Source organism: Callorhinchus milii, unplaced genomic scaffold (assembly GCF_018977255.1).
Source record: "Callorhinchus milii isolate IMCB2004 unplaced genomic scaffold, IMCB_Cmil_1.0 Scaffold1453, whole genome shotgun sequence".
Taxonomy (NCBI): Eukaryota; Metazoa; Chordata; class Chondrichthyes; order Chimaeriformes; family Callorhinchidae; genus Callorhinchus; species Callorhinchus milii.
The window spans coordinates 1-13150 of record NW_024706194.1 but is presented as its reverse complement, the minus strand read 5'-3'; the positions used below and the strand labels follow the sequence as shown (position 1 = coordinate 13150).

At 51.1% G+C, this 13150-nt stretch overlaps 2 protein-coding genes across 2 annotated transcripts; one reads left to right on the top strand and one right to left on the bottom strand.

Moving 5' to 3' along the window:
• Window positions 1-942: 942 nt before the first annotated feature.
• On the bottom strand, window positions 943-4669 carry LOC121852827 (nipped-B-like protein). The gene is made up of 2 exons (XM_042346714.1): window positions 4275-4669; window positions 943-1436 (listed from the first exon to the last, which is right to left on the bottom strand). Exons 1-2 carry the CDS (start codon window positions 4403-4405, stop codon window positions 1157-1159), a joined length of 411 nt encoding a protein of 136 aa, XP_042202648.1. The 5' UTR covers window positions 4406-4669; the 3' UTR covers window positions 943-1156.
• A 2249-nt stretch (window positions 4670-6918) lies between these two features.
• Window positions 6919-11392, top strand: LOC103171970 (nipped-B-like protein). Its single transcript, XM_007884765.2, has 2 exons — window positions 6919-7164; window positions 10350-11392. Exons 1-2 carry the CDS (start codon window positions 6991-6993, stop codon window positions 10713-10715), a joined length of 540 nt encoding a protein of 179 aa, XP_007882956.2. The 5' UTR covers window positions 6919-6990; the 3' UTR covers window positions 10716-11392.
• The last annotated feature ends 1758 nt before the right edge of the window (window positions 11393-13150 follow it).

Genomic DNA, 13150 nt, shown 5'->3' with positions numbered 1-13150 from the left:
CCCAACCTACTGCTCCAACTCACACAACACTCATTCACACACACACACCATATCATTATACATTCACACACAGGAGACGGCCATTCCACACTTTGTGTCTGTGTCGCTACCTCAGAGCAGCCCGTTCAGCCTCATCTCCCTATCCTTTTTCCCCCCTCACACCCGTCACTGACTCTTTAAGGTCTTTGTCTCATTCCCTCTTGAAGCCAATATGGATTCTGTCTCAACCACCTCTCCCGGCATTATTGTCCTTACAGCAGAGCGAGTTAAGGGGAGATTTAATAGAGGTGTTCAAAATTATGAGGGGTTTTGATAGGGTGAACAGCGAGAAACTGTTTCCACTGACCGGTGGATCAGTAACTAGAGGACACAGATTTAGGATAATTGGCAAAAGAACGAGAGGGGAGACCAGGATAATTTTTTTTAACCATAGAGTTGTTACGGTGGGAAACGCACGGCCTGAAAGGGTGTGGAAGCAGCTTCAATAATAACTTTCAAAAAGGACTTAGATAGGTACTTAAAAAGGAACAATGCGCCGGGAGCGGGGAAGTGGGACTAGTTGGTAGCACTTTCAAAGAGCTGACAAAGACACGATGGGCTGAATGGCCTCCATCTGTGCTGTAATGATTCTATTATTAGCTACAAACACAGACACATACACACACTATAAATGTCTGACTGGCTGAGAGATGGAGCAGACAGGTAGAATGATGCTATAGATACTGACAGGAGATAATGTCTTGCTAACATTTGACTGTAGAATGTTAGTTCCTATCCAGGACTTGACGTCTGACAGACATTCATTCAGGACATCAGTGGTCTTGGAGTCGAGGGTGGAGGCAGAGAGATACAGTTGGGTGTTATCCGCATACATGTAGAAATTGACCCCATGTCTGCGGATGACATCACCGAACAGGAGGATGGAGACAGTGAAAAGGAGGAGAGGAATGCTTTATGTGACTATGGGGATGGGAGGAAATAAAACTGAAGACTGCGGGATAGGTAGGAATGAAACCAGGAGTGAACAGAATCACTGAGGTGGAGGAGAAAGGAGAGATTGTGGATGGAGTGGTCGATAGTGTCAACAGTAGCAGTGATGGAGGAGAATAAGGAGCCAGAGAGAGAGAGCGGCTACGTAATCTGGTCATTACTAATGTTAGCAGGTGGTTTGTAATGGAAGGAACTGGTAATCTGCTGATCTGATTGCTGCCAGTACTGTACTGTAGTTGGAGGTGATGCTTTTGGAGGCGCAGTTACTTACATCTAAGTACTGTTTGACTATGTTCCTCTTGACAGGTTCCGTGATCTCTGCCTGTCCTATTCCGTTCTTCAGGAACTCCAGTGTCTGCCTGGGGTGAAAGTGTACTCCTGATTTCCTGTTCACCGCTTTGTCGTACACTTTTGCAGATTCAGAGGGAGAATACTTTTGAATTTTACTGCAGAGAGAAAAATGTGGTTATTAAACAGCACAACAAAAACAACTTGCATTTACACAGCGCCCTCCACGCCGGGTAGTGTCTCAGAACACATGTGAGACATACAAATACCACAGCTTAATGGTTAGGAGCACTCACTTCGCAAGCGAGAGGACTAGGGTTAGATTCCCAGGCAGGGCGAAACATTGGGCAGATTTCCTTACCCCACACATCTCTGTTTACCGAGCAGTGAGTAGGAACGTGGTTGTTAATCGATTGGCAGATCGCTTTCTGGGGGTAATAATTCCTTCCTTAAAATAAATAATAATAATAATAATCGTTGCATTTGATATAGCGCTTTTCACGTTGGGAGGACGTCCCAAAGCGCTTCACAGAACATACTGTAAAGTGAATTGACTGCATATTTGTGGGCGAACGCGGCAGCCAATTGCGCACAACAATGTCCCACAAACAGTCGTAGATTGAAAATGGCCAATTTATTATTGTTTTGTTTTGGAGGGATTATTATTAGGCTCTGTTGTGGAGTAAGGAAACTTGCCCAAGGTTTCACCCTGACCTGCCTGGGATTGAACTCAGGTCTCTCATTTGCAAAGCGAGTGCTTTAACCACTGAGCTACAGGACTCCACAATAATAATTTGGTCACTCAATTGATGACTGTTTGTAGGACACTGTTGTGGGCAATCAGCTGCCACGTTTCGCCCACAAAATATACAGCTTACAGTATATTCTGTATATACTGCCACTCAAGCATGTCACTGAGACGTCTCAAAGCGCTTCACAGAATATACTGTAAAGTGAATTGACTGTATGTTTGTGGATGAAACGCGGCAGCCAATTGCGCACAGCAGTGAGTGGCCCACAAACAGTTGTGGATTGAAGAGATTAAATTATTAGTTTTTTTTTTTAAAAGGATTATTATCCCCAGAAAAGCGATCCGCCAATCGACTAACAACCAGGTTCCAACTTATTGCTAGGTAACTAGAGGCGTGTGGAGTAAGGAAACTTGCCCAATATAAATACAATTTATATTTAGATAATACCTTTCCCGTGGGAGGGAGGACAAGTGCTTGTGTATTGTGTGCAGTTTTGGTCTCCTTATTTAAGGAGTACTCGCCTTGGAGGCGGTACAACGTAGATTCACTAGGTTGGTACCAGGGATGAGAGGGATGAGTTATGAGGATAGTTTGAGCAATTTAGGCCTATATTCTCTAGAATATAGAAGAATGAGAGGTGATCTTATAGAAACCTATAAGATTATTAAGGGGCACGACAGAATAGACAGTGGGAGACTTTTTTCCCTGGTTGGAGAAACTATAACCGGGGGTCACAGTCTTAAAATTAGGGGTAAGTCCTTTCCTACTGAGTTGAGGAAAAACTTCTTCACTCAGAGGGCAGTGAATTTATGGAATTCTCTACCCCAAAGGGCTGTAGATGCTCAGTCCTCAAACATATTCCAGACTGAGATTGATAGATTTCTTGTGGATAAAGGGATTAAGGAATATGGGGATAAGGCGGGAGGTGAGGTTAGAATAGATCAGCCATGATCTTATTGAATGGCGGGGCAGGCTAGAGGGGCTGAATGGCCTCCTCCCTCTTCTAATTCTTATGTTCGTATGTATGTGAGCACACGAGCAGCTTTCTACTGAATGACTTAGTCATTCAGTTCAAGATCCTGGGCCTCATGTTCATAGCCCTCCATGGTCTTGCTCCCCCCTACCTCTGCGACCTTCTAACCCCCTACTATCCTGCTCGCTCCCTCCGCTCAGCGGGCGCTGGCCTGCTTCACGTCCCTCTCCTTGCCCACCCCACCATTGGCAGGCGGGCCTTCCGCCACTGCCCCCACCCTCTGGAACTCCATCCCACAGTCCATCCGCCTCGCCCCTTCCCTTGCTTCCTTCAAGACCCTCCTCTTCCGACTGTGCTTTCGATCACCATGCTTTCCCCCCTGCCCTCCACTCTCCCCGATCCCGACCCCCAGCTCAGGTCTGAAAGATTGTCTGTCCAGCGCCTTGGAACGTCCTCCCGATGTGAAGTCACTTTACTTTTGTTGCTGTTGTGTGACGTCTCTGTCACAGTCAGCCTCTTGGCTCTGAGACCAGGTTCACTGGACTGCAAACAGCACTGGGCACCACACACAGCGTCCTGGCTTGTTCTGTCATCTACTTGGAACTAAAACTATCAATTCCACAAACTCTCACTTGCACGAACTGAAGTAACTGTTGGGTGAGAGGAAGAAGGACACAAGTGGAGTCCTGTTTCTCAGTGATTACAACAAAACCTTAGGCGAGTTTCCTTACTCTGCCCAGCAGTAAGTAGGAACTCGGTTGTTATTCGAATAACACAAGCGGATCACGTTTCTGGGGATAATAATCCCTTCAAAAATAAATAAATAATAAATTGGTCACTCAATCCGCAACTGTTTGTGGGACATTGCTGTGCGCAATTGGCTGCCGCGTTCGCCCACAAATATACAGGCAATTCACTTTACAGTGTGTTCTGTGAAGCGCTTTGGGATGTCCTCCCGACGTGAAAAGCGCAATATGAAATACAAGTATTATTATTATAATAATCCCATCAAAAATAAATAAATAATAAATTGGTCACTCAATCCACAACTGTTTGTGGGACACTCACTGTTGCGCGCAATTTGACTGCTGCGTTTCACCCACAAAATACAGTCAATTCACTTTACAGTGTATCCTGTGAAGTGCTTTGAGACATCTGGAAGCCGTGATAAGGCGCTATATCTAACGTGAGGATTATTATTATTATAACTGTTGGGTGAGAGGCAGAGGGCACAGAAATGTCTCCTCCTGGAGGCCCGGTGCGGCAGGTACCTGTCTGAGAAGCCGTACAGATTCTTCAGGTGCTGTTTGACCACGAGCAGCAGCAGGATCCCCTGAGAGGCATTGACAAATTCCATCAGTGGGGTGGAGTCTGGTGGCAGGCGAGAGAGCAGGGCCTCCATGTCTTCGGCCTCATCCTCACTCGAGTCAGAGTTGAGGCGTCTGCGTGCCTTGCGGGGCCGGTGCGGTTCCTGCAGCTCCTCGTCACTCTCGCTGCCTTGGGGGCTCAGGCCTCTCCTCGGCCTGGGCAGGGGCTCCTTCAGCAGACTCTGGAACACACACCGTCACAGCTCAGCCAGCGAGCGGCAGCCTCTCCCCAGCACTGAGTGCTCACAAACCCATCCCAGCCGGACCCCCACCCACACCACACACCGCACCCACACCGCAACCCCACCCACACCGCACCCACACCGCACCCCACCCACACCGCACCCCACCCACACCGCACCCCACCCACACCGCACCCACACCGCACCCCACCCACACCGCACCCCACCCACACCGCACCCCACTCACACCGCACCCACACCGCACACCACCCACACCACACAACGCACCCCACCCACCAACGCACCCCACCCACACAACGCACCCCCCACCACACCGCACCCACCCACACCGCACCCCACCCACACCGCACCCACCCACACCGCACCCACCCACACCCCACCCACACCGCACACCACCCACACCACACAACGCACCCCACCCACACAACGCACCCCACCCACACCGCACCACCACCCACCCACACCCCACCCACCCGCACCCCACCCACACCGCCCCACACCGCGCCCCACCCCACCGCGCCCCACCCCCACCGCGCCCCACCCCCACCGCGCCCCACCCCCACCGCGCCCCACCCCCACCGCGCCCCACCCCACCGCGCCCCACCCCCACCGCGCCCCACCCCCACCGCGCCCCACCCCCACCGCGCCACCCCACACGCGCCCCACCCCACCGCGCCCCACCCACACCGCGCCCCACCCACACCGCGCCCCACCCACACCGCGCCCCACCCACACCACACACCACCCACACCACACACCCCACCCACACCACACACCGCACACCGCACCCACACCACACCCCACCCACACCGCACCCCACCCACACCACACACCGCACCCCACCCACACCACACACCGCACACCGCACCCCACCCACACCACACACCGCACCACCCACACCCACACACCGCACCCACCCACACCGCGCCCCACCCACACCGCACCCCACCCACACCGCACCTCACCCACAGCCCACGCACACCGCACCCCCACACAGCACCCCACCCACACACCGCACCCCACCCACACCGCACCCCACTCACAGCCCACCGGACCCCCCACCCACACCGCACTCGCACACACACCGCACCCACATACACACGCACGCACTGCACCCACACACGCACCGCACCCACACACCGCACCCCACAGACCGCACCCCCCACACACCGCATTCCCACACTGCACCCCCACACCGCACCCGCACACCGCACCTGTACACCGCACCCACACATTAACACACCGCACCCACACACCGCACCCACCCACGCACCGCACCCACACACGCACCCACCCACGCACCGCACCCACACCGCACTCCACACACCGCACTCACACACTAACACACCTCACCCACCGCACCCCACACACCGCACCCACATACCGTACCTCACCCACCGTACCCACACACCGTACCTCACACACCGCACCTCACACACTAACACCCTGTACCTCACACACACAAACTATCCATCTGGTTGGGAATCCGAAACAAGAGCGCTCATCTTAAAGTTACAGCCGGGCCATTTACAGTTTAAATCAGGAGGCAGTTTTTCACACAAAGAGTTGGGGAAATCTGGAACTTTCTCTCCCACAAATGGTTGTGGATTATGGCTCATTGTCCAGACTGAGGTGGACAGATGTTTATAGGGTCAGGGATCAAGGGATATGGGGCAAAGGCAGATCATTTGAGATTAGGCACAGATCAGCCATGATTTTATAGAATGGTGGAGCAGGCTCGAGGGGCTGATTGGCCTCTTCCTGTTCTTATGTTCCTGTTGAACCCCCAACTTGCAGACACATTTTGCTCCTCCTTTACCCCCTACAAACAGACACTGTGAATCTCTATCCATCACCTACCGTGTCTGGACACTGCTCACTGTGTGTGAGTGTGTGTATGTGTGAGTTGGATGGTATGTTAGGGTGGTGGAGCCTGCTCACTGTGCGTGCAGTGTGTTTGTGTGTCAGTGTGTTAGGGTGGCTGCTTCCTGTGTATGTGTGTGTGTTTGGGGAGGGTGGTGTGGGGGGGGTGTCTAGTGTGTTAGGTGGCTGCTCACTGTATGTGTGGGTGGGTGTCAATGTGTTAGGGTGTCTGCTCACTGAGTGTAGGTGTGTGTGTGGGTGGTTGGGTGTGTGTGGGTGGGTGTGTGTGTGTGTGTGTAGGGGTGGGTGTGAGTGAGTTTGGGTGTGCGGGTGGGTGGGTGTGCGGGTGGGTGGGTGTGTCTGGGTGTGTGTGTGTGGGGGTGTGTGTGTGTGTGTAGGTGTGAGTGGGTGGGTGTGGGTGTGTGTGGGTGGGTGTGTGGGTAGGTGGGTGTGTGTGGGTGGGTGTGTGTGGGTGTATAGGTGTGTGTGGGTGGTTGTGTGTGGGTGTTAGGGTGGCTGCTCACTGCTCACTGTTGTTGTAGTTTAAGACGTTGATGGAACACCTGGACCCAGATGAGGAGGATGAGGAGGGGGAGGTGTCGGCCAGCACAGCGGCCAGGAACAAGGCCATCAATGCCCTGCTGGGGGGCAGCAGCCCCAAGAACAACGGCGACACTGAGGATGATGAGAGTGATGGGGAGGAGCGGGCAGGAGGAGGCACTCCAGGGGTAAGGACACACCAGGAAGGGACATGACATTTGAGACTTGGAGTTCATGTTGTCCTCGATGACACTCCCAATAGCTCTCCAGGTGGATGGGGGAGAGGGGGGCGGGGGTTGCATGGTCAGATGAGACCTTACGCCAAGGCTCCATCTGCCTGTCACTAGTCAAACAGGAATCCTGCAGCTTTGTCGGTCGAGCCCTCGCCTCGCAAGCCGGGGTTTGATTCCCGGGCGAGGAGAAACGTTGGGCAGTAATAATAATAATCCTTGCATTTGATATAGCACTTTTCACGTCTTCCAGACTCTCAAAGCACTTCACAGAATATACAGTAAAGTGAATTAACTGTATATTTGTGGGTGAAATGGGGCAGCCAATTGTGCACAGCAGTGAGTGTCCCACAAACAGTCGTGGATTGAAGTGACCAATTTATTATTGTTTGTTTTGGAGGGATTATTGTCAGGCTGTGTGTGGAGTAAGGAAACTTGCCGAAGGTTTCGCCCGGCCGGGAATCAAATCCAGATGTCTCGCTTGCAAGGCGAGTGCTCTAATCACCGAGCTACAGGACTCCACATGACTCCACACTCTACAAGTTTCCTTACTCCCCACAAACACCTTTGGTTACCAGCAGTCAGTAGAAACCCGGGTGTTACTTGATTGGCGGATTGCTTTTCCGGGGGTAATAATTCTTTCATTTATTAAAAAAATAATAATTGGGTCACTCAGTGCCGTCTGTAGGACAGAGGCCACTACTGCACGCAATTTAGCTGCCGTGCTTCACCAACAAAAATACAAAAAAAGTGTTCTGTGAAATGCTTTGACACGTCTGGAAGACGTGAAAACCGCTGTATCAAATGCAAGGATTAGTATTATAAACCGAGAGGGGCGTTCCTCCCTCTTTCTCTCTCCCAGTGTCCTGTGGCCAACAATCCCCCAAATAAAACTGGTTGTGGGACATTGCTGTGCACAAACTGGCTGCTGCTTTTCGCCCACAAAACAGTCAATAAAGGGGACGGGGGGCAGGGAGAAGGGGGAGCAGGCGGGAGGTGGGGGGCAGGGGTGGGCAGTGTGGAAGGGAGGTGCAGGTTGGTGGGGAGGCAGGCAGGGGGCAGGTGGGGGATATGGCCAGTGCCCAGCAAGGAGACAGGTTGGTAGGGTTTTTGGAGGTCATAGAAGTCGGGTGGAGCTTGATTGGATTTTGAACTGGATCCTCTGGGGGAGGGGGAGCCAGTGACCCCGGATAGGGATATGGGGGTCAAAACACAAAATACTGCAGTCGCTGGGAATCTGAAACAAAACCAGAAGTTGCTGGGAACCCTCAGCAGGTCAGGCAGCAACTACGGAGACAGAAAAGTGAGTCAACATTTCGGGTCCAGACCCTTCATCAGAACTGGAGCATGTTGGGAGGGAGAGGCTTTTAAGAGCTAACAGAGAGGGGGGAGGCAGGACAAGGAAGATAAAGGAGAAAATGGGGTACAGGACAAGGGATGATGGGTTGAAGAGGTGTTATTGATGCAGAACAAAAGGTGGGGGACGGGGAATTGCAACTGAACAGGCCGACCAGAGAGAGAAAAGGTGTGTCTGGGACCCAGATGATGTGGCAATGGTCGCAGAAGAGGGGAAGATGGGGAAAGAAGGGGCAAGGTGGAGGGAGAGAGGCAGAGTGTTCCAGAGTTTTGGGTCCCAGTGGCTGAAAGTGGTGAAACAGAGGGCACGAAAGACATGCTGGAGGCCAGGGCCAGTCAAGTGGAGGTATTCCCCTCTATTCCCCTCTCCCGCACCCCTCTATTCCCCTCTCCCACACCCCTCTATAGCCCTCTCCCACATCCCTCTATTCCCCTCTCCCACATCCCTCTATTCCCCTCTCCCACATCCCTCTATTCCCCTCTCCCACACCCCTCTATTCCCCTCTCCCACACCCCTCTATACCCCTCTCCCACATCCCTCTATTCCCCTCTCCCATACGCCTCTATTCCCCTCGTTGATGTGACAAAGTGCTATACCAAATGTAAGGGGTATTATTATTGCTATTATTACGGTATATAAGCTGCTCATTGGACTTGCCAAGTTGTCCACCTTCTCATATCCTATCCTGACCTGCTCTAGTCCTGACCCAACTGTACAGCGCCTTGGGACATCCTCCCGACGTGAAAGGCGCTCTATAAATGGAATCTTGTTGTTGATGTGAAAAGCTTTGATCAGGTTTCCCTGTTTCCTGTTAGCCAGTGTCTGAAACATACGGAAACCTTTCTCCATGCTTAAGAGTCTCCAAACCAGCCTGAGCGTTCCACATTAGTGTTGCCACCTACACTTGGAAATTCCTGTACATTGGAATAGAAGGAGGTCTCTCCCAGGAGAGCCACACCCCACTTACCTAATTCTAGAGAGTATTAGGCGCAGGTTGGTAAGAGCCAAGGCTTGGGGACCCCAGTGTATGTGTTGGTAACTGCTGGAGTCCAATCAGCAAGGACTGTTAGGACTTTGGCTTGCAGGATTAACGGGTGAATCCCTGAGACTAGTCTGCCCTCCAAATCTTGCAGATGAGCCAAGGCGTCTGGTCTGTCATTGGCAGCCTACCTGGCTCAGGACCCCAACCAGAGACTGTCACAGAGGGTGGGTCCGATTTCAACATGTTGCTAAGCATGTCACCAGCCCAAATGCAAGGCTAAGTTTGATTCAAATCACTTCATGCCCTGACACCTCGCTACCTCTCCGACCTTCGCACCCCTCAACCCACTACCTGCTACCTCCACATGACTGGCCCTGGCCTCCAGCATGTCTTTCGTGCCCTCTGTTTCACCACTTTCAGCCACTGGGACCCAAAACTCTGGAACACTCTGCCTCTCTCCCTCCACCTTGCCCCTTCTTTCCCCATCTTCAGGTTGTGCCTGAAGACCTTCCTCTTCAACCGTGTTTACGGTCACCTCCCCTCCGCCCCGGCTCAGTGTCGTGCTCCGCCACAGTCCAGCGCTCAGGGAGCTGCTCTGGGTGAGGGGACGCTGTATAAAATCAAGTTGTTGTTAGCAAATTCCCTCTTCAGATTCCCATCGTTCTCGAGCTCCTTTTCCTCCCCTTTCTCCATCCCTCCCATTTCAATGTCCTGGTCCCACATCCAGCGCCTGCCAGGGTCCCACTGCCATTGCTGAATGCTTTCCTTCACATCAGGGACTGAGCTGAGTGTGCTGTGTTGTAGGGATCTCGGAGATCGAAGCGACTTTGTGAGACGGGGGAGCTGGCGGGGCAGCTGAACGAAGTGGTCGATGTGATGGACGTAATCGCCATCTGCTGCCCCAAGTACAAGGATCGGCCACAGATCGCTCGGGTGGTAGAGAAAACCAACAGTGGTTACAGTGTGCACTGGATGGCAGGTTCCTACAGCGGCTCTTGGACAGAAGCCAAGCGGCGAGATGGCCGCAAGCTGGTGCCTTGGGTGGACAGTGTGAAAGAATCGGACATCATATACAAGAAAATAGCCCTGACCAGTGCAAATAAGCTGACGAACAAAGTGGTACAGACTTTACGGTCACTGTATGCAGCAAAGGATGGATCTTCCTGCTAACACAACACAAAACTGCAGCCAAATTCACAGCAGTGAGGAGAATACACTCGGGCAAAGACCACCTTCTGGCCAATGTACCAGAATGGATGCTTCTACAGTCTGTGAATCGTGCTCCGATGGGATCCAGGCAACCAACGCCCGCCCGCGGACAGACTGAGCGAGCGAGCGAGCGATCGCTGGACTAAAGGAAGGAAAACTTGTCAGATAGCGTTTTCCTGGTGGGAGCTTCCTTCGCTGTTGTACAGCCGAACCTTTCTGGATTGATTTAAACTCCCGCTGTATTATAGTTTAACAAACACAAATTGTTTATATCTTGGAAAAAAAATTCTGTTTAAAAATAAAGTTAAGTGAATGTTGGAAATTTAGTCTGTTAATGTTCTTAATAAAGTGTTCTTGGAGTTTAACCAGCTCAATGGCTTTCTTTAGAGTAGCGGAAGGTGCAGGGACAAGCTATTTGACAGGATGTACAAGGCCAGATTGTGCTGGAGATAATTTATTCTGATGAGAGAGAGCAGTATCTGTGACCAACATGGAGGAGGAGATTTTATTTGATTTTTTGTTTTGTAAATGTAGATTTTAAATGTATTAGGGTCACTCTGGCAAACACGAAAAGGGATGCCCAGCAAACAAACTGGCGGAATAAATACTGCAATAAAATTTTTTACTTCTCTTTGTTACCTGTCTGTCTCCAGTGGGTTGTTTTCAATACTGTCGATCTCTGATTTTAAGGAGAGATGTGGGAAGGGTTGGATTTCCTGATTCTGGTCACCAACAATCCTGTAGTTCAGCGGTTGGAGCACTCGCCACTCAAGCTAGAGGACCTGGTCTAATTCGCAGGCGGGACAAAACCTTTGTTTCTTTACCAACACGCCTCTGTTTACCAGCAGTAGGAACCCGGTTGTTAGTCGATTGGCGGATCACTTTTCCGGGATTAATGATCCCTTGAACTAAAATAATTTAGCCACTTAATCCACGATTGTTTGTGGGACGCTCACTGCTGTGCACAATTGGCTGCTGCGTTTCAACCACAAAATATACAGTCAATTCACTTTATAGTAGCAAAAACAGATGTCGCTGGGAACCCTCAGGAGGTCAGGCAGCATCTATGGAGTAACGAAAGTGAGTCAACGTTTTGGGTCCACGACCCTTCGTCCGTCAGTTCTGACAAAGGGCTTGGACCCAAAACGTTGACTCACTTTCCTTTCTCCATAGATGCTGCCTGACCTGATCTGACCTGACCTGCTGAGGGTTCCCAGCCACTTCTGTTTTTGTTTCAGATTCTCAGCGACTGCAGTATTTTGCGTTTACAATATATTCCATGAAGCGCTTTGAGATGTCTTGAAGATGTGATATGGGGCTATATCACGTGCGAGGATTATTATTGTTGTTATATGTCTATCCTGTCCTGCAGATTACCCTTTTCCAAAACCAGTGCCCGGCACATGTTCTCACCCCTGCTGAACCTCATGGGGAATTCTTCCTTCTCATCCACATAACGATTCTCCCCTGAGTTGGGATAGAGCTGAACTCCCTCCTCACGGCCACACTGTCTCCAGTAGAAACAATCGGACTGACGCTGACACTGCTACTATTCCCAACAGGTCAGCTTTGAATTTCTATGCTATTCTTGACTGATAAAGCTCTCTCGGCAAAACCCTGCATGAGGGAAGCTTTATAAATGTAAGCTGTTATTGTGGGTCTGATCCATAATCCAGGCTTTCCTGCAGCTCTGAATTATTGGAAAATTCATTCCATCCAAGAAACTGGGAACCTTGGCAAATCCTGAGCAACAAATGATACGGGGCCAGTTGAGGGCACAGTTCAAGGCAAATGTGAAGGATCTGACAGAGTGTGAATATGGAAAAGTGGAACACAAGGAAGGGGAGTTGTGTGTAGAAGTCGGGACAAACAGCAATAAAATCAGATGTGACAATCCATGGTCATGGAGCGCAGGTGAGCACTGCAAACAATCGCGAACCGATCCCATCAGACAGGTGGGAGAATAAAGATGTGAATTTAGGAAAGTTGGTTTTGAGGGAGCAGCAAGTCTCAGAGAGCAACAAGTCTCAGGGAGTAACAAGTCTCAGAGAGCAACAAGTCTCAGGGAGTAACAAGTCTCAGAGAGCAACAAGTCTCAGGGAGTAACAAGTCTCAGAGAGCAACAAGTCTCAGGTAGTAACAAGTCTCAGAGAGCAACACGTCTCAGGTAGTAACAAGTCTCAGAGAGCAACACGTCTCAGGTAGTAACAAGTCTCAGAGAGCAACACGTCTCAGGTAGTAACAAGTCTCAGAGAGCAACACGTCTCAGGTAGTAACAAGTCTCAGAGAGCAACACGTCTCAGGTAGTAACAAGTCTGAGAGAGCAACACGTCTCAGGTAGTAACAAGTCTCAGAGAGCAACACGTCTCAGGTAGTAACAAGTCTCAGAGAGCAAC